Source organism: Salmo trutta, chromosome 10 (genome assembly GCF_901001165.1).
Source record: "Salmo trutta chromosome 10, fSalTru1.1, whole genome shotgun sequence".
NCBI lineage: Eukaryota > Metazoa > Chordata > Actinopteri > Salmoniformes > Salmonidae > Salmo > Salmo trutta.
Genome location: NC_042966.1, coordinates 46,414,850 through 46,436,267, shown reverse-complemented (window position 1 = coordinate 46,436,267; position 21,418 = coordinate 46,414,850). Strand labels below are relative to the sequence as shown.

The 21,418-nt window shown below is 45.6% G+C and overlaps 1 protein-coding gene and 1 long non-coding RNA gene across 2 annotated transcripts in view; both read right to left on the bottom strand.

Moving 5' to 3' along the window:
- Positions 1-1,825: 1,825 nt before the first annotated feature.
- On the bottom strand, positions 1,826-2,311 carry LOC115201781 (uncharacterized). The gene is made up of 2 exons (XR_003879818.1): positions 2,259-2,311; positions 1,826-1,944 (listed from the first exon to the last, which is right to left on the bottom strand). It is a non-coding gene; the product is annotated as an uncharacterized LOC115201781 (long non-coding RNA).
- Positions 2,312-7,623: 5,312 nt separating this feature from the next.
- Positions 7,624-21,418, bottom strand: part of LOC115201779 (kelch domain-containing protein 3) — a 79,902-nt gene continuing 66,107 nt past the window's right edge. The window contains exons 10-11 of the mRNA XM_029765668.1: positions 16,296-16,374; positions 7,624-8,433 (exon numbers count right to left, since the gene is read on the bottom strand). Of these exons, the coding sequence (XP_029621528.1) occupies positions 8,367-8,433; positions 16,296-16,374 (146 nt within the window). The 3' untranslated portion in view covers positions 7,624-8,366. The remainder of the gene's footprint in view (positions 8,434-16,295; positions 16,375-21,418) is intronic.

Genomic DNA, 21,418 nt, shown 5'->3' with positions numbered 1-21,418 from the left:
TGAGGTGCTCTACATAACTTCGTTCAGTCCGCCATTACCTGTCTCAGTCCCGCCTCCAAAGAATGCATCTTTGCTTGTGTTTGAGTGAGTGCAAACATTCAACAACAATGAAACATCTTAGGTCAGTTAGGATCACCACTTTATTATAAGAATGTGAAATGTCAGAATAATAGAAGACAGAATTATTTATTTCAGCTTTTATTTCTTTCATCACATTCCCAGTGGGTCAGAAGTTTACATACACTCAATTAGTATTTGGTAGCATTGCCTTTAAATTGTTTAACTTGGGTCAAACGTTTCGGGTAGCCTTCCACAAGCTTTCCACAATACGTTGGGTGAATTCTGGCCCATTCCTCCTGATAGGACTGGTGTAACTGAGTCAGGTTTGTAGGCCTCCTTGCTCGCACACACTTTTCCAGTTCTGCCCACAACCTTTCTATGGGGTTGAGATCAGGGCTTTGTGATGGCCACTCCAATACCTTGACTTTGTTGTCCTTAAGCCATTTTGCCACAACTTTGGAAGTATGCTTGGGGTCATTGTCCATTTGGAAGACCCATTTGCGACCAAGCTTTAACTTCCTGACTGATGTCTTGAGATATTGCTTCAATATATCCACATAATTTCCCTCCTCATGATGCCATCTATTTTGTGAAGTGCACCAGTCCCTCCTGCAGCAAAGCACCCCCACAAAATGATGCTGCCACCCCTCGTGCTTTACAGTTGGGATGGTGTTCTTCGTCTTGCAAGCATCCCCCTTATTCCTCCAAACACAACGATGGCCATTATGGACAAAATGTTATATTTTTGTTTCATCAGACCAAAGGACATTTCTCAAAAAAGAACAATCTTTGTTCCCATGTGCAGTTGCAAACCGTAATCTAGCTATTTTACGGTGGTTTTGGAGCAGTGGCCTCTTCCTTGCTGAGCGGCCTTTCATGTTATGTCGATATAGGACTCGTTTTACTGTGGATATAGATACTTTTGTACCCGTTTCCTCCAGCATCTTCACAAGATCCATTGCTGTTGTTCTGGGATTGATTTGCACTTTTCGCACCAAAGTACGTTCATCTCTAGGAGACAAAACGCGTCTCCTTCCTGAGCGGTATGACGGCTGCGTGGTCCCATGGTGTTTATACTTGCGTACTATTGTTTGCACAGATGAACGGGGTACCTTCAGGCGTTTGGAAATTGCTCCCAAGGATGAACCAGGCTTTTGGAGGTCTCAAATTTTCTTCTGAGGTCTTCTCTGATTTCTTTTGATTTTCCAATGACGTCAAGCAGAGGCACTGAGTTTGAAGGTAGGCCTTGAAATATATCCACAGGTACACCTCCAATTGACTCAAATGATGTCAATTAGCATATCAGAAGCTTCTAAAGCCATTACATCATTTTCTGGAATTTTCCAAGCTGTTTAAAGGCACAGTCAACTTAGTGTATGTAAACTTCTGACCCACTGGAATTGTGATACAGTGAATTATAAGTGAAATAATCTGTCTGTAAACAATTATTGGAAAAATTACCTGTGTCATGCACAAAGTAGATGTCCTAACCGACTTGCCAAAACTATAGTTTGTTAACAAGAAATTTGTGGAGTGGTTGAAAAACGAGTTTTAATGACTCCAACCTAAGTGTATGTAAACTTCTGACTTCAACTGTATATCAATAACCTTGCTGCTGGTTCTTCTACCATTCCATACTAATCTATATCAATAACCTGCTGGTTCTTCTACCATTCCATACTAATCTATATCAATAACCTGCTGGTTCTTCTACCATTCCATTCCATTCCATACTAATCTATATCAATAATCTTACTGCTGGTTCTTCTACCATTCCATACTAATCTAAATCAATAACCTGCTGGTTCTTCTACCATTCCATACTAATCTATATCAATAACCTGCTGGTTCTTCTACCATTCCATACTAATCTATATCAATAACCTGCTGGTTCTTCTACCATTCCATACTAATCTATATCAATAACCTTACTGCTGTGTCTTCTACCATTCCATACGAATCTATATCAATAACCTGCTGGTTCTTCTACCATTCCATTCCATACTAATCTATATCAATAACCTGCTGGTTCTTCTACCATTCCATACTAATCTATATCAATAACCTGCTGGTTCTTCTACCATTCCATACTAATCTATATCAATAACCTGCTGGTTCTTCTACCATTCCATACTAATCTATATCAATAACCTTACTGCTGTGTCTTCTACCATTCCATACTAATCTATATCAATAACCTTACTGCTGTGTCTTCTACCATTCCATACGAATCTATATCAATAACCTGCTGGTTCTTCTACCATTCCATACTAATCTATATCAATAACCTGCTGGTTCTTCTACCGTTCCATACTAATCTATATCAATAACCTGCTGGTTCTTCTACCATTCCATACTAATCTATATCAATAACCTGCTGGTTCTTCTACCATACTAATCTATATCAATAACCTGCTGGTTCTTCTACAATTCCATACTAATCTATATCAATAACCTGCTGGTTCTTCTACCATTCCATACTAATCTATATCAATAACCTTGTTGCTGGGTCTTCTACTGTACTTCTCATTCTCTTTGCTGATGACACCAAATAGATTTTATAACACAATAATTTTGATTCACTAATTAATGAAGCTAACTCAGGCATTGCCAAATTTTCTGAATGGTTCCAAATACACACTTCATCTTTAAATGTTAAAAACTCCTACGTCATTGTATTCACTAGTAAGAATAAGAAATATTATTTAAAAAAGAGACAGAATCTCAATTGGTTGGAATGAAATGGAACAAGTCACATCCACTAGATTCCTCAGTTTTAATAGATGAAAAGTTATCCTGGAAAGATCACATTCAGTCTGCAGTAAAGTGATGAAATGTGTTGATATCAGAGAGATGAGGGGTTTGGTTCATCATGCTTGCTTCCTAACTCTATACTAGAGCTTCATTTACCCATATCTCATTTACTGTAATATTGTCTGGGCCAGTAGATATGCCTTCTACCTACACAAATTACTCATCATACGAAAGAAATGTGCAAGACTAGCCACTTCTTCTAATTACCTGGCTCCATCTGCACCTTTGTTTAAGAAACTCAATATCTTGTCTATTTACAACATTAATGTACACCAATTATGCCCTTTCATCTACATATACTCATACCTCCCAGACAGTTTATCCAAACCCTTCAATGGATTCTTCCATGTCCAAGACAGTTTACCTAAACCCTTCAATGGATTCTTCCATGTCCCAGACAGTTTACCGAAACCCTTCAATGGATTCTTCCATGTCCCAGACAGTTTACCGAAACCCTTCAATGGATTCTTCCATGTCCCAGACAGTTTACCGAAACCCTTCAATGGATTCTTCCAGGTCCCAGTTTACCTAAACACTTCAATGGATTCTTCCAGGTCCCAGTTTACCGAAACCCTTCAATGGATTCTTCCAGGTCCCAGTTTACCTAAACCCTTCAATGGATTCTTCCAGGTCCCAGTTTACCTAAACCCTTCAATGGATTCTTCCAGGTCCCAGTTTACCTAAACCCTTCAATGGATTCTTCCAGGTCCCAGTTTACCTAAACCCTTCAATGGATTCTTCCAGGTCCCAGACAGTTTACCTAAACCCTTCAATGGATTCTTCCAGGTCCCAGTTTACCTAAACCCTTCAATGGATTCTTCCAGGTTAATTCTGAAATCCATCTATATAACCTTCACCCTCCCCACTGTCGGACATCATCTAGTCAATTCTCTATCAGATACAGAGGTACCACACACTGGAATTCTTATCTTCACATTGCCAAAACATCATCATCCCTCAATAACTTCATGTGAAGACTGGAGGTCAGCCTGATGAACCAAACTACTCAGTAATCTCCTCCATGAAGACTGGGGGTCAGCCTGATGAACCAAACTACTCAGTAATCTCCTCCATGAAGACTGGGGGTCAGCCTGATGAACCAAACTACTCAGTAATCTCCTCCATGAAGACTGGGGGTCAGCCTGATGAACCAAACTACTCAGTAATCTCCTCCATGAAGACTGGGGGTCAGCCTGATGAACCAAACTACTCAGTAATCTCCTCCATGAAGACTGGGGGTCAGCCTGATGAACCAAACTACTCAGTAATCTCCTCCATGAAGACTGGAGGTCAACCTGATGGTAGTCAGGTAGGGTATAGGGTGGAGGGTAGGGTGGAGGGAAGTCGGGTAGGGTGGAAGGTAGGGTGGAGGGTAGTCGGGTAGGGTGGAAGGTAGGGTGGAGGGTAGTCAGGTAGGGTATAGGGTGGAGGGTAGTCGGGGAGGGTATAGGGTAGTCGGGTATAGGGTAGTCAGGTAGGGTGGAGGGTAGTCAGGTAGGGTATAGGGTGGAGGGTGGTCAGGTAGGGTGGAGGGTAGTCAGGTAGGGTGGAGGGTAGTCAGGTAGGGTAGAGGGTGGTCAGGTAGGGTAGAGGGTGGTCAGGTAGGGTAGAGGGTGGTCAGGTAGTCAGGTAGGGTGGAGGGTGGTCAGGTAGGGTGGAGGGTGGTCAGGTAGGGTGGAGGGTGGTCAGGTAGGGTGGAGGGTGGTCAGGTAGGGTGGTGGGTGGTCAGGTAGGGTGGAGGGTAGTCAGGTAGGGTGGTCAGGTAGGGTGGAGGGTGGTCAGGTAGGGTGGAGGGTGGCCAGGTAGGGTGGAGGGTAGTCAGGTAGGGTGGAGGGTAGTCAGGTAGGGTGGAGGGTAGTCAGGTAGGGTGGAGGGTGGTCAGGTAGGGTGGAGGGTAGTCAGGTAGGGTGGAGGGTAGTCAGGTAGGGTGGAGGGTAGTCAGGTAGGGTGGAGGGTAGTCAGGTAGGGTGGAGGGTAGTCAGGTAGGGTGGAGGGTAGTCAGGTAGGGTGGAGGGTAGTCAGGTAGGGTAGAGGGTGGTCAGGTAGGGTGGAGGGTAGTCAGGTAGGGTAGAGGGTGGTCAGGTAGGGTAGAGGGTGGTCAGGTAGGGTAGAGGGTGGTCAGGTAGGGTAGAGGGTGGTCAGGTGGTCAGGTAGGGTAGAGGGTGGTCAGGTGGTCAGGTAGGGTAGAGGGTGGTCAGGTAGTCAGGTAGGGTGGAGGGTGGTCAGGTAGGGTGGAGGGTGGTCAGGTAGGGTGGAGGGTGGCCAGGTAGGGTGGAGGGTAGTCAGGTAGGGTGGAGGGTGGTCAGGTGGTCAGGTAGGGTAGAGGGTGGTCAGGTAGTCAGGTAGGGTGGAGGGTGGTCAGGTAGGGTGGAGGGTGGTCAGGTAGGGTGGAGGGTGGTCAGGTAGGGTGGAGGGTGGCCAGGTAGGGTGGAGGATGACCTGCCCCAGCTCAACTCTCTGTTTTTGTCTATCTGCAGTCCATTTCTACGCTAGCTTTAGTCCTCATCCATTGGCCATTAGGGTTAGCTGTAGCATGAAACCATTAGGGTTAGCTGTAGCATGAAACCATTAGGGTTAGCTGTAGCATGAAACCATTAGGGTTAGCTGTAGCATGAAACCATTAGGGTTAGCTGTAGCATGAAACCATTAGGGTTAGCTGTAGCATGAAACCTAACTATATTTGGCACAAAATAAACAGGAACAGAATAGAATATCCCACCTCCTTGGCTTTGAGCAGGGGCTGAAGGTATGCATGTTGATCAGTCGGGCTGAAGGTATGCATGTTGATCAGTAGGGCTGAAGGTATGCATGTTGATCAGTAGGGGCTGAAGGTATGCATGTTGATCAGTAGGGCTGAAGGTATGCATGTTGATCAGTAAGCTGAAGGTATGCATGTTGATCAGTAGGGCTGAAGGTATGCATGTTGATCAGTAGGGGCTGAAGGTATGCATGTTGATCAGTAGGGCTGAAGGTATGCATGTTGATCAGTAGGGGCTGAAGGTATGCATGTTGATCAGTAGGGCTGAAGGTATGCATATTGATCAGTAGGGCTGAAGGTATGCATGTTGATCAGTAGGGCTGAAGGTCTGCATGTTGATCAGTAGGGCTGAAGGTATGCATGTTGATCAGTAGGGGCTGAAGGTATGCAGATTGATCAGTAGGGGCTGAATGTATGCAGATTGATCAGTAGGGCTGAAGATATGCGGGTTGATCAGTAGGGCTGAAGGTATGCAGGTTGATCAGTAGGGCTGAAGGTATGCAGGTTGATCAGTAGGGCTGAAGGTATGCATGTTGATCAGTAGGGCTGAAGGTATGCATGTTGATCAGTAGGGCTGAAGGTATGCATGTTGATCAGTAGGGCTGAAGGTATGCATATTGATCAGTAAGGCTGAAGGTATGCATGTTGATCGGTAGGGCTGACGGTCTGCATGTTGATCAGTAGGGCTGAAGGTATGCATGTTGATCAGTAGGGGCTGAAGGTATGCAGATTGATCAGTAGGGGCTGAAGGTATGCAGATTGATCAGTAGGGCTGAAGGTATGCGGGTTGATCAGTAGGGCTGAAGGTATGCAGGTTGATCAGTAGGGCTGAAGGTATGCAGGTTGATCAGTAGGGCTGAAGGTATGCGGGTTGATCAGTAGGGCTGAAGGTATGCAGGTTGATCAGTAGGGCTGAAGGTATGCATGTTGATCAGTAGGGAAGCACCTAGGGGTTAATTAAATAGCTGTTCTTCTGCCTGGGCTAAAATAGATGGCTAATGTCAGGAAGGTCTAGTGTAGGACAGCTGTTTCTAGTATAGACGATAGTACCCTAGTATTGTAGTAGTATAGTATACTAGTAGTACAGTAGTATAGTACCCTAGTAGTACAGTAGTAGTATATTACTACAGTACCCTAGTCGTAGTATAGTATTGTACTACTACTGTATTACTAGGGTACTATCATACTATACTGCTACTAGGGTACTGTAGTACTACACTACTACTGTACTATTAGGGTACTATCATACTATACTACTACTAGGATACTGTACTACTACACTACTACTAGGGTACTCCAGTAGTATAATACTATAGCACCCTAGTAGTGTCATATAGTACCCTAGTAGTATAGTACTATAGCACCCTAGTAGTATAGTATTATAGTACCCTAGTAGTGTAGTATAGTACCCTAGTAGTATAGTAGTTGTAGTAGTATAGTACCCTAGCAGTGTAGTAGTAGTAAAGTACTATAGTAGCCTAATACTATAGTACCCTAGTAGTATAGAAGTAGTATATTACTATAGTACCCAGTAGTATAGTACCCTAGTAGTAGTATAGTACTGTAGTACCCTGGTCGTAATATAGAATAGTACTATAGTACTCTCCTCTACACCCAATGACCTGTTGTATTCTAGGTTGGTTCAACAGGCAGGCTCCCTGTGGTGGGTCCAAAACCTGTTGCATGAATGACAGTTAAAGACCAACCAGGAGATGAATGGAACGTTTAACTTTGTTAAGCTAATTCTAACTTCTAGAGTCAGCTGGAAGCAGTGAGCAGCACAGCCGTACGGGGCTCTATGGTGGTTGGCTGTGACAGATGCATTCTAGAGGCTGATGACACATCCTACACTTCCACAGAGAGAAGAGAGGTTAGTTATCCACTCAGGACATTCAGAGTTCAGAACTTCTGTCCCTTCCCTGATGAGAAAACTAAATGTCAAAATGTCAGCATTCACTTCTGCAACTCTTTCAAAAAAAGAGAAATCCGTGTTGAGTGAAGAATATGTTCTGCTTGTCGTAATACTGGTAAAACAATCAAGGTGATTCACATTGAGTTGTGAGTAATAGAGCAACACAAACCCAGATACTAATGCACCAGTAGAACCCCCTCCTGATAGTGTCCAGGGAGGACAACAAGAGAAGCGAGAGCGATAGAGAAAAAGAAAGAGAGAGAGCGATAGATAGACAAACCAAGGGAGAAGAAAACTCCAATCCAGACCAGATCAAAATGTTACTGTAAAAACAGACAGGCAGACAGCCTCCAGGTCTACAGGTCCAGTAAATTCAAACAACCCTGGCAGGTGGAGAACCAGACCTAGGACAACCAGACAGGTTCTGATGTAGAACTAAGAGAAACATGGTTTTACTGACAGGACTTCAGAGCGTTAAGGTTCTGGGTCAGTTCAGCCCTGAGACTGCTGGAGCTCTGTGCTGTTGGCTAAGGCCAGACCGTAGGGTTCTCTGCCAGGTTCTAGTAGGGTCAAAGGCCAGCTCAGATGGCAGATCATCTTCTGGTCCAATAAGAGCCCAGCTAGCTTCTGGGTCAGTTCAGCCCTGGTGTTCTGGTACTGTGGTAGCTCTGGGTCAGTTTAGCCCTGGTGTTCTGGGTCAGTTCAGCCCTGGTGTTCTGGGTCAGTTCAGCCCTGGTGTTCTGGGTCAGTTCAGCCCTGGTGCTCTTTGTCAGTTCAGCCCTGGTGTTCTGGGTCAGTTCAGCCCTGGTGTTCTGGCTCAGTTTAGCCGTGAGAGGAGAAGATGGGTCTGCTGATGTTACTGTTGGTGGTCATGGCGTTCAGCTCCCACCTAAAACAGAGACAGTGACAGTTAAAGACACAGGCCGAGTGTCCTGCTGTGGAACTGAGGGTTAGGACCAGTGAGGGAGCATTTTAGGCTGAGGGTCCTGCTGTGGGACTGAGGGTTATGACCAGGGAGGAGCATTTTAGGCTGAAGGTTAGGACCAGGGAGGGAGCGTTTTAGGCTGAGGTTCCTGCTGTGGAACTGAGGGTTAGGACCAGGGAGGGAGCGTTTTAGGCTGAGTGTCCTGCTGTGGGACTGAGGGTGAGGACCAGGGAGGGAGCGTTTTAGGCTGAAGGTTAGGACCAGGGAGGGAGCGTTTTAGGCTGAGGGTCCTGCTGTGGGACTGAGGGTGAGGACCAGGGAGGGAGCGTTTTAGGCTGAGTGTCCTGCTGTGGGACTGAGGGTTAGGACCAGGGAGGGAGCATTTTAGGCTGAGGGTTAGGACCAGGGAGGGAGCGTTTCAGGCTGAGGGTTAGGACCAGGGAGGGAGCGTTTCAGGCTGAGGGTTAGGACCAGGGAGGGAGCGTTGTAGGCTGAGGGTTAGGACCAGGGAGGGAGCGTTTTAGGCTGAGTGTCCTGCTGTGGGACTGAGGGTTAGGATCAGGGAGGGAGCGTTTCAGGCTGAGGGTTAGGACCAGGGAGGGAGCGTTGTAGGCTGAGGGTTAGGACCAGGGAGGGAGCGTTTTAGGCTGAGTGTCCTGCTGTGGGACTGAGGGTTAGGACCAGGGAGGGAGAGTTTCAGGCTGAGGGTTAGGACCAGGGAGGGAGCGTTGTAGGCTGAGGGTTAGGACCAGGGAGGGAGCGTTGTAGGCTGAGGGTTAGGACCAGGGAGGGAGCGTTTTAGGCTGAGGGTTAAGACCAGGGAGGGAGCGTTTTAGGCTGAGGGTTAGGATCAGGGAGGGAGCGTTTTAGGCTGAGGGTTAGGACCAGGGAGGGAGCGTTTTAGGCTGAGGGTTAGGACCAGGGAGGGAGCGTTTTAGGCTGAGGGTTAGGACCAGGAAGGGAGCGTTTTAGGCTGAGGGTTAGGACCAGGAAGGGAGCGTTTTAGGCTGAGGGTTAGGACCAGGGTTGGAGCGTTTTAGGCTGAGTGTCCTGCTGTGGGACTGAGGGTTAGGACCAGGGAGGGAGCGTTTTAGGCTGAGGGTCCTGCTGTGGGACTGAGGGTTAGGACCAGGGAGGGAGCGTTTTAGGCTGAGGGTTAGGACCAGGGAGGGAGCGTTTTAGGCTGAGGGGCCTGCTGTGGGACTGAGGGTTAGGACCAGGGAGGGAGCGTTTGGAACAGCGAGGGAGCGTTTTAGGCTGAGGGGCCTGCTGTGGGACTGAGGGTTAGGACCAGGGAGGGAGCGTTTTAGGCTGAGTGTCCTGCTGTGGGACTGAGGGTTAGGACCAGGGAGGGAGCGTTTTAGGCTGAGGGTTAGGACCAGGGAAGGAGCGTTTTAGGCTGAGGGTTAGGACCAGGGAGGAAGCGTTTTAGGCTGAGGGTTAGGACCAGGGAGGGAGCATTTTAGGCTGAGGGTTAGGACCAGGGAGGGAGCGTTTCAGGCTGAGTGTCCTGCTGTGGGACTGAGGGTTAGGACCAGGGAGGGAGCGTTGTAGGCTGAGGGGCCTGCTGTAGGGCTGAGGGTTAGGACCAGGGAGGGAGCGTTTTAGGCTGAGGGGCCTGCTTTATGGCTGAGAGTCCTGCTGTATGGCTGAGGGTTTTAGGCTGAGGGTTAGGACCAGGGAGTGAGTGTTTTAGGCTGAGGGGCCTGCTTTATGGCTGAGAGTCCTGTTGTATGGCTGAGGGTAAGGACCAGGGAAGGAGGTTGAAACATGAGAAGCAGAGAGCAGGCTGACGATGAAGACGACACTAGAGGGGCTGAGGGCCAGGGAGGGACGCTGATGGAGACTGATGGCCAGGGAGGGTCACAAAGGGAGACTAGAGGGACTGAGGTTAGAGAGGGCGACTGATAGAGACTAGAGGGACTGAGGGTTAGAGAGGGTGACTGATAGAGACTAGAGGGACTGAGGGTTAGAGAGGGTGACTGATAGAGACTAGAGGGACTGAGGGAGAATGATGGAGACTAGAGGGACTGAGGGTTAGAGAGGGTGACTGATAGAGACTAGAGGGACTGAGGGTTAGAGAGGGTGACTGATAGAGACTAGAGGGACTGAGGGAGAATGATGGAGACTAGAGGGACTGAGGGAGACTAGAGGGACTGAGGGTTAGAGAGGGCGACTGATAGAGACTAGAGGGACTGAGGGAGAATGATGGAGACTAGAGGGACTGAGGGTTACAGAGGGAGACTGATGATTAGAACATTGGTAGTAGTGGTAGCAGCTGACATGCAGAACATTATCAGAACATTAGTAGTAGTGGTAGCAGCTGGCATGCAGAACATTATCAGAACATTAGTGGTAGTGGTAGCAGCTGGCATGCAGAACATTATCAGAACATTATCAGAACATTAGTAGTAGTGGTAGCAGCTGCCATGCAAAACATTATCAGAACATTAGTGGTAGTGGTAGCAGCTGGCATGCAGAACATTATCAGAACATTAGTGGTAGTGGTAGCAGCTGGCATGCAGAACATTATCAGAACATTAGTAGTAGTGGTAGCAGCTGGCATGCAGAACATTATCAGAACATTAGTAGTAGTGGTAGCAGCTGGCATGCAGAACATTATCAGAACATTATCAGAACATTAGTAGTAGTGGTAGCAGCTGCCATACAGAACATTATCAGAACATTAGTAGTAGTGGTAGCAGCTGGCATGCAGAACATTATCAGAACAGTAGTAGTAGTAGTGGTGGCAGCTGGCATGCAGAACATTATCAGAACATTATCAGAACATTAGTGGTAGTGGTAGCAGCTGGCATGCAGAACATTATCAGAACAGTAGTATAAGTGGTATCAGCTGGCATGCAGAACATTATCAGAACATTAGTAGTAGTGGTAGCAGCTGGCATGCAGAACATTATCAGAACATTAGTAGTAGTGGTAGCAGGTGACATGCAGAACATTATCAGAACATTAGTAGTAGCGGTAGCAGCTGACATGCAGAACATTTTCAGAACATTATCAGAACATTAGTAGTAGTGGTAGCAGCTGGCATGCTGAACATTATCAGAACATTAGTAGTAGTGGTAGCAGCTGACATACAGAACATTATCAGAACATTAGTAGTGGTGGTAGCAGCTGCCATGTAGAACATTATCAGAACATTAGTAGTAGCGGTAGCAGCTGACATACAGAACATTATCAGAACATTAGTAGTAGCGGTAACAGCTGACATGCAGAACATTATCAGAACAGTAGTAGTAGTGGTAGCAGCTGGCATGCAGAACATTATCAGAACATTATCAGAACATTAGTAGTAGTGGTAGCAGCTGACATGCAGAACATTACTAGAACATTAGTAGTAGTGGTAGCAGCTGCCATGCAGAACATTATCAGAACATTAGTAGTAGTGGTAGCAGCTGACATGCAGAACATTATCAGAACATTAGTAGTAGTGGCAACAGCTGACATGTAGAACATTATCAGAACATTAGTAGTAGTGGTAGCAGCTGACATGCAGAACATTATTAGAACATTAGTAGTAGTGGTAGCAGCTGGCATGCAGAACATTATCAGAACATTAGTGGTAGTGGTAGCAGCTGGCATGCAGAACATTAGTAGTAGTGGTAGCAGCTGGCATGCAGAAGATTATCAGAACATTATCAGAACATTAGTAGTAGTGGTAGCAGCTGAAATGCAGAACATTATCAGAACATTAGTAGTAGTGACACGCAGAACATTATCAGAACATTAGTGGTAGTGGTAGCAGCTGGCATGCAGAACATTAGTAGTAGTGGTAGCAGCTGGCATGCAGAACATTATCAGAACATTAGTAGTAGTGGTAGCAGCTGACATGTAGAACATTATCAGAACATTAGTAGTAGTGGTAGCAGCTGCCATGCAGAACATTATCAGAACATTATCAGAACATTAGTAGTAGTGGTAGCAGCTGCCATGCAGAACATTATCAGAACATTAGTAGTAGTGGTAGCAGCTGACATGCAGAACATTATCAGAACATTAGTAGTAGTGGCAACAGCTGACATGTAGAACATTATCAGAACATTAGTAGTAGTGGTAGCAGCTGGCATGCAGAACATTATCAGAACATTAGTAGTAGTGGTAGTAGCTGACATGCAGAACATTATTAGAACATTAGTAGTAGTGGTAGCAGCTGGCATGCAGAACATTATTAGAACATTAGTAGTAGTGGTAGCAGCTGACATGCAGAACATTATCAGAACATTAGTAGTAGTGGTAGCAGCTGGCATGCAGAACATTACCAGAACATTAGTACTAGTGGTAGCAGCTGGCATGCAGAACATTATCAGAACATTATCAGAACATTAGTAGTGGTGGTAGCAGCTGGCATGCAGAACATTATCAGAACAGTAGTAGTAGTGGTGGCAGCTGCCATGCAGAACATTTTCAGAACATTATCAGAACATTAGTAGTAGTGGTAGCACCTGGCATGCAGAACATTATCAGAACATTAGTAGTAGTGGTAGCAGCTGACATGCAGAACATTATCAGAACATTAGCAGTAGTGTTAAAAGCTGGCATGCAGAACATTATCAGAACATTAGTAGTAGTGTTAAAAGCTGGCATGCAGAACATTATCAGAACATTAGCAGTAGTGTTAAAAGCTGGCATGCAGAACATTATCAGAACATTAGTAGTAGTGGTAGCAGCTGACATGCAGAACATTATCAGAACATTAGTAGTAGTGTTAAAAGCTGGCATGCAGAACATTATCAGAACATTAGTAGTAGTGGTAAAAGCTGGCATGCAGAACATTATCAGAACATTAGTAGTAGTGGTAGCAGCTGGCATGCAGAACATTATCAGAACATTAGTAGTAGTGGTAAAAGCTGGCATGCAGAACATTATCAGAACATTAGTAGTAGTGGTAGCAGCTGACATGCAGAACATTATCAGAACATTAGTAGTAGTGTTAAAAGCTGGCATGCAGAACATTATCAGAACATTAGTAGTAGTGGTAAAAGCTGGCATGCAGAACATTATCAGAACATTAGTAGTAGTGGTAGCAGCTGGCATGCTGAACATTATCAGAACATTAGTAGTAGTGGTAGCAGCTGACATACAGAACATTATCAGAACATTAGTAGTGGTGGTAGCAGCTGCCATGTAGAACATTATCAGAACATTAGTAGTAGCGGTAGCAGCTGACATACAGAACATTATCAGAACATTAGTAGTAGCGGTAACAGCTGACATGCAGAACATTATCAGAACAGTAGTAGTAGTGGTAGCAGCTGGCATGCAGAACATTATCAGAACATTATCAGAACATTAGTAGTAGTGGTAGCAGCTGACATGCAGAACATTACTAGAACATTAGTAGTAGTGGTAGCAGCTGCCATGCAGAACATTATCAGAACATTAGTAGTAGTGGTAGCAGCTGACATGCAGAACATTATCAGAACATTAGTAGTAGTGGTAGCAGCTGACATGCAGAACATTATTAGAACATTAGTAGTAGTGGTAGCAGCTGGCATGCAGAACATTATCAGAACATTAGTGGTAGTGGTAGCAGCTGGCATGCAGAACATTAGTAGTAGTGGTAGCAGCTGGCATGCAGAAGATTATCAGAACATTATCAGAACATTAGTAGTAGTGGTAGCAGCTGAAATGCAGAACATTATCAGAACATTAGTAGTAGTGACACGCAGAACATTATCAGAACATTAGTAGTAGTGGTAGCAGCTGGCATGCAGAACATTATCAGAACATTAGTAGTAGTGGTAGCAGCTGACATGTAGAACATTATCAGAACATTAGTAGTAGTGGTAGCAGCTGCCATGCAGAACATTATCAGAACATTAGTAGTAGTGGTAGCAGCTGACATGCAGAACATTATCAGAACATTAGTAGTAGTGGCAACAGCTGACATGTAGAACATTATCAGAACATTAGTAGTAGTGGTAGCAGCTGGCATACAGAACATTATCAGAACATTAGTAGTAGTGGTAGCTGCTGACATGCAGAACATTATCAGAACATTAGTAGTAGTGGCAACAGCTGACATGTAGAACATTATCAGAACATTAGTAGTAGTGGTAGCAGCTGGCATGCAGAACATTATCAGAACATTAGTAGTAGTGGTAGCAGCTGGCATGCAGAACATTATTAGAACATTAGTAGTAGTGGTAGCAGCTGACATGCAGAACATTATCAGAACATTAGTAGTAGTGGTAGCAGCTGGCATGCAGAACATTACCAGAACATTAGTACTAGTGGTAGCAGCTGGCATGCAGAACATTATCAGAACAGTAGTAGTAGTAGTGGTGGCAGCTGCCATGCAGAACATTTTCAGAACATTATCAGAACATTAGTAGTAGTGGTAGCACCTGGCATGCAGAACATTATCAGAACATTAGTAGTAGTGGTAGCAGCTGACATGCAGAACATTATCAGAACATTAGCAGTAGTGTTAAAAGCTGGCATGCAGAACATTATCAGAACATTAGTAGTAGTGTTAAAAGCTGGCATGCAGAACATTATCAGAACATTAGCAGTAGTGTTAAAAGCTGGCATGCAGAACATTATCAGAACATTAGTAGTAGTGGTAGCAGCTGACATGCAGAACATTATCAGAACATTAGTAGTAGTGTTAAAAGCTGGCATGCAGAACATTATCAGAACATTAGTAGTAGTGGTAAAAGCTGGCATGCAGAACATTATCAGAACATTAGTAGTAGTGGTAGCAGCTGGCATGCAGAACATTATCAGAACATTAGTAGTAGTGGTAAAAGCTGGCATGCAGAACATTATCAGAACATTAGTAGTAGTGGTAGCAGCTGACATGCAGAACATTATCAGAACATTAGTAGTAGTGTTAAAAGCTGGCATGCAGAACATTATCAGAACATTAGTAGTAGTGGTAAAAGCTGGCATGCAGAACATTATCAGAACATTAGTAGTAGTGGTAAAAGCTGGCATGCAGAACATTATCAGAACATTAGTAGTAGTGGTAGCAGCTGACATGCAGAACATTATCAGAACATTAGTAGTAGTGTTAAAAGCTGGCATGCAGAACATTATCAGAACAGTAGTAGTAGTGGTAGCAGCTGGCATGCAGAACATTATCAGAACATTATCAGAACATTAGTAGTAGTGGTAGCAGCTGACATGCAGAACATTATCAGAACATTAGTAGTAGTGGTAGCAGCTGGCATGCAGAACATTATCAGAACATTAGTAGTAGTGGTAGCAGCTGGCATGCAGAACATTATCAGAACATTAGTAGTAGTGGTAAAAGCTGGCATGCAGAACATTATCAGAACATTATCAGAACATTAGTAGTAGAGAGTGGAATATAAAACGATGACCACATTATCGGACGAGACACTGGCAAGGCTGTGCTATAGTAACAAGAATATAAAGCTGTGATAAAATAACCCACATGAGTACCGGTTGGGGGAAGAAGAGAGAAGAAGAGAGAAGAGAAAAGGAAAAGAGAAAAAGAGGAGAGATGAAATAAGAAGAGATATGGAGTGATGAAGAGGAGAAGAAGATATATGGAGCGATGAACAGGAGAGAAGAGATATGAGGAGATGAAGAAGAAGAACAGAGATGAGAGGAGAAGAAGAAGAGATGAGAGAAGAAGAGAGATGGCGAGAAGAAGAGGAGAGAAGGAGAGGAGAAGAGAGGAGAGAAGAGACAATATGTCTGGTTTGATGAGGAATAGGAGATAAGAGGAGGAAGAGGGGAAAGAGGAAGAGTGAAAAGGAGGATAAAAGGAAGGGAAGGAAAGAGAAGAGAGGAGGACAAAAGGAAGAAGCGTAGGAAAGAGAAGGAAGAATTACCTGATGTCGTGTGGTAGACCACCCTGGTCAAGACTGTAGTTAATAACAGCTAGCTTGCATAATGTCTTCAGATTAGGACCTGGTACAGGAGAAGACATAAACACCTTTAACATGATGAGTCACAGGAGGTATCATAGCTCTAATATAATCATTCACACAAAGACACACAGAGAGAGTCAATTTATTTGAGCGATTAAACATATTCAGTAGAAGGTCAGAGGGGGGGTAGAATTCAGACTGATTCAGTAGAAGGTCAGAGGGGGGGGGGGGGTAGAGTTCAGACTGATTCAGTAGAAGGTCAGAGGGGGGGTATAGTTCAGACTGATTCAGTAGAAGGTCAGAGGGGGGGTAGAGTTCAGACTGATTCAGTAGAAGGTCAGAGGGGGGGGGGGGGGTAGAGTTCAGACTGATTCAGTAGAAGGTCAGAGGGGGGGTAGAGTTCAGACTGATTCAGTAGAAGGTCAGAGGGGGGGTAGAGTTCAGACTGATTCAGTAGAATTCCTCAGGCATCCTCTACTGACGGGATGAGGTCAATATCCTTCCAGGATATCCGGGCCAGGTGGATTAGAAAGGCCTGCTCGCAGAAGTGTTTTAGGGAGCGTTTGACAGTGATGAGGGGTGGTCTGACCCCAGACCCATAACGGATGCAGGCAATGAGGCAGTGATCACTGAGATCCTGACTGAAAACAGCAGAGGTGTATTTGGAGGACAAGTTGGTCAGGATAATACCTATGAGGGTGACCATGTTTACGGATTTAGGGTTGTACCTGGTGGGTTACTTGATCATTTGTGTGAGATTGAGGGAATCCAGCTTAGATTGTAGGACGGCCAGGGTGATAAGCATATCCTAGTTTAGGTCTCCTAACACAACTAACTCTGAAGATAGATGGGGGGGAAATCAAATCAAATTGTATTTGTCACATACACATGGTTAGCATGTGTTAATGTGAGTGTAGCGAAATGCTACACTTCTAGTTCCGACAGTGCAGTAATATCTAACAAGTAATATAACCTAACAATTTCACAACAACAAATACCTTTTACACACAAGTGTAAAGGAATGAAAAAGAATATGTACATAAAAATATACGAATGAGCGATAGCTGAACGGCATAGGCAAAATGCAGTAGATGGTATAGAGTTCAGTATATACATATGAGATGAGTTATGTAGGGTATGAAAACATTATATAAAGTGGAATTGTTTAAAGTGGCTAGTGATACATTTATTACATCCATTTTTAATTATTAAAGTGGCTAGAGATTTGAGTCAGTATGTTGGCAGCAGCCACTCAATGTTAGTGATGGCTGTTTAACAGTCTGATGGCCTTCAGATAGAAGCAGTTTTTCAGTCTCTCGGCCCCCGCTTTGATGCACCTGTACTGACCTCGCCTTCTGGATGATAGCGGGGTGAACAGGCAGTGGCTCGGGTGGTTGTTGTCCTTGATGATCTTTTTGGCCTTCCTGTGACATCGGGTGCTGTAGGTGTCCTGGAGGGCAGGTAGTTTGCCCTCGATGATGTGTTCGGCAGACTGCACCACCCTCTGGAGAGCCTTACGGTTGTGGGGGGTGCAGTTGCCGTGGCGGTGAAACAGCCCGACAGGATGCTCTCGATTGTACATCTTTAAAAGTTTGTGAGTGTTTTGGTGACAAGCCAAATTTCTTCAGCCTCCTGAGGTTGAAGAGGAGCTGTTGTACCTTCTTCACCACACTGTCTAACCATTTCAGTTAGTCCGTGATGTGTACGCCCAGGAACAACTTTCCACCTTCTCCACTACTGTCCCGTCAATGTAGATAAGGGGCTGCTCCCTCTGCTGTTTCCTGAAGTCCACGATCAGCTCCTTTGTTTGTTGACAATGAGTGAGAGGTTATTTTCCTGACACCACACTCCGAGGGCCCTCACCTCCACCCTGTCGGCCGTCTCGTCGTTATTGGTAATCAAGCCTACCACTGTAGTGTCGTCTGCAAACTTGATGATTGAGTTGGAGGCGTGCATGGCCACACAGTCGTGGGTGAACAGGGAGTACAGGAGAGGGCTGAGAACGCACCCTTGTGGGGACCCAGTGTTGAGGATCAGTGGGGTGGAGATGTTGTTTCCTACCCTCACCACCTGGGGGCAGACCATCAGGAAGTCCAGGACCCAGTTGCACAGGGCGGGGTCGAGACCCAGGGTCTCGAGCTTAATGCCGAGCTGTAATCGATGAACAGCTTTCTTACATAGGTATTCCTCTTGTCTAGATGGGTTAGGGCAGTGTGCAGTGTGATTGCGATTGCGTCGTCTGTGGACCTATTGGGGCGGTAAGCAAATTGGAGTGGGTCTAGGGTGTCAGGTAAGGTGGAGGTGCTATGATCCTTGATTAGTCTCTCAAAGCACTTCATGATGACGGAAGTGAGTGCTACGGGGCGATAGTCATTTAGCTCAGTTACCTTCGCTTTCTTGGGAACAGGAACAATGGTGACCCTCTTGAAGCATGTGGGAACAGCAGACTGGGATAAGGCTTGATTGAATATGTCCGTAAACACACCAGCCAGCTGGTCTGCGCATGCTCTACGGATGCAGCTGGGGATGCCGCCTGGGCCGGCAGCCTTGTGAGGGTTAACACGTTTAAATGTTTTACTCACGTTCGCTGCAGTGAAGGAGAGCCCACAGGTTTTGGTAGCGGCCGTGTCAGTGGCACTGTATTGTCCTCAAAGAGAGCAAAGAAGTTGTTTATGTGGGTCTGGGAGCAAGACATCGTGGTCCGCGACGGGGCTGGTTTTCCTTTTGTAATCTGTGACTGCCACATACCTCTCGTGTCTGAGCTGTTGAATTGCGACTCCAGTCCACGTGATCGAAGCAATCTTGAACCGTGGAATCCGATTGGTCGGACCAGCGTTGAACAGACCTGAGCACGGGCGCTTCCTGTTTTAGTTTCTGTCTATAGGCTGGGAGCAACAAAATGGAGTCGTGGGGGAGGGCTTTATATGCGTCGCGGAAGTTAGAATAACAATGATCCAGGGTTTTGCCAGCCTGGGTCGCGCATTCGATATGCTGATAAAATTTAGGGAGCCTTGTTTTCAGATTAGTTGTTAAAAGCCCCAGCTACAATTAATGCAGCTTCAGGATATGTGGTTTCCAGTTTACATCAATGAAGTTCTTTCAGGGCCGTCAATGTGTCTGCTTGGGGTGGGGGGATCACGATTGTGATTATGATCGAAGAGAATTCTCTTGGTAGATAATGCGGTCGGCATTTGATTGTAAGGAATTCAAGGTCAGGAGAACAATAGGACTTGAGCTCCTGTATGTTGTTGTTATCACACCACGTCTCGTTAATCATAAAGCATACACCCCCGCCCTTCTTCTTACCAGAGAGATGTTTGTTTCGGTCAGCGAGATGCGTGAAGAAGCCAGGTGGCTGTACCGACTTTGATGACGTATCCCGAGTGAGCCATGTTTCCGTGAAACAAAGAACGTTACAATCTCTGATGTCTCTCTGGAAGGCAACCCTTGCTCGGATTTCATCTACCTTGTTGTCAAGAGACTGGACATTGGCGAGCAGTATGCTCGGGAGTGGTGCGCAATGTGCCCGTCTACGGAGCCTGAGCAGAAGACCGCTCCGTCTGCCCCTTCTGCAGCGCCGTTGTTCTGGGTCGCCGGCTGGGATCCAATCCATTGTCCTGGGTGGTGGACCAAACAGAGGATCCGCTTCGGGAAAGCCGTATTCCTGGTCGTAATGTTGGTGAGTTGACATTGCTCTTATATCCAATAGTTTCTACGACTGTATGTAATAAAACCTAATATTTCCTGAGGACCTGAGCCCTAGGACCATGCCTCGGGACTACCTGGCATGATGACTCCTTGCTGTCCCCAGTCCACCTGGCCATGCTGCTGCTCCAGTTTCAACTGTTCTGCCTGCGGCTACGGAACCCTGACCTGTTCACCGGACGTGCTTGTTGCACCCTCGACAACTACTATGATTATTATTATTTGACCATGCTGGTCATTTATGAACATTTTAACATCTTGACCATGTTCTGTTATAATATCCACCCGGCACAGCCAGAAGAGGACTGGCCACCCCTCATAGCCTGGTTCCTCTCTAGGTTTCTTCCTAGGTTTTTGGCCTTTCTAGGGAGTTTTTCCTAGGGAGTTTTTCCTAGCCACCGTGCTTCTTTCACATGCATTGCTTGCTGTTTTGGGTTTTAGGCTGGGTTTCTGTACAGCACTTTGAGATTTCAGCTGATATACGAAGGGCTATATAAATAAATTTGATTTGATTTGATTAACTATGTAAGAAATAACACATAAATAAACAAAACACTGCATAGTTTCCTAGGAACGCGAAGCGAGGCAGCCATCTCGGTCGGCACCGGAAATCAATTCACATATGGTGTCCAGGGCACAGCTGGGAGCTGAGGGGGGGTCTATAACAGGCGGCAACAGTGAGAGTTATTTCTGGAGAGATTAATTTTTAACATAGAAGCTCGAACTGTTTGGGCATAGACCTGGAAAGTATGACAGAACTTTGCAGGCTATCTCTGCAGTAGATTGCAACTCCTCCCCCTTTGGCAAAATGTTGTAGTTGGGGATGGAAATCTCAGAATTTTTGGTGGCCTTCCTAAGCCAGGATTCAGACACAGCAAGGACATCAGAGGACATGGCGGAGTGTGCTAAAGCAGTGAGTAAAACAAACTTAGGGAGGAGGCTTCTGATGTTAACATGCATGAAACCAAGGCTTCTACCGTGAAAGAAGTCAACAAATGAGAGCACCTGGGGACACACAGGGTCTAGGTTAACCTCTACATCACCCGAGAAACAGAGGGGGAGTAGGATGAGAGTATGGCTAAAGGCTATCAAAACTGGTTGTCTAGTACGTTGGGGACAGAGAATAAAAGGAGCAGATTTCTGGGCGTGGTAGGATAGATTCAGGGCATAATGTACAGACGGGTATGGTAGGGTGCGGGTACAGTGGAGGTAAACCTAGGCATTGAGTGACGATAAGAGAGGTAGGACCAAATCGGAACGATAGGTAGGAGCAAGCCCATGTAATGCTTTGTAGGTTAGCAGTAAAACCTTAAAATCAGCCCTTGCCTTAACAGGAAGCCAGTGTAGACAGGCTAGCACTGGAGTAATATGATCCAATT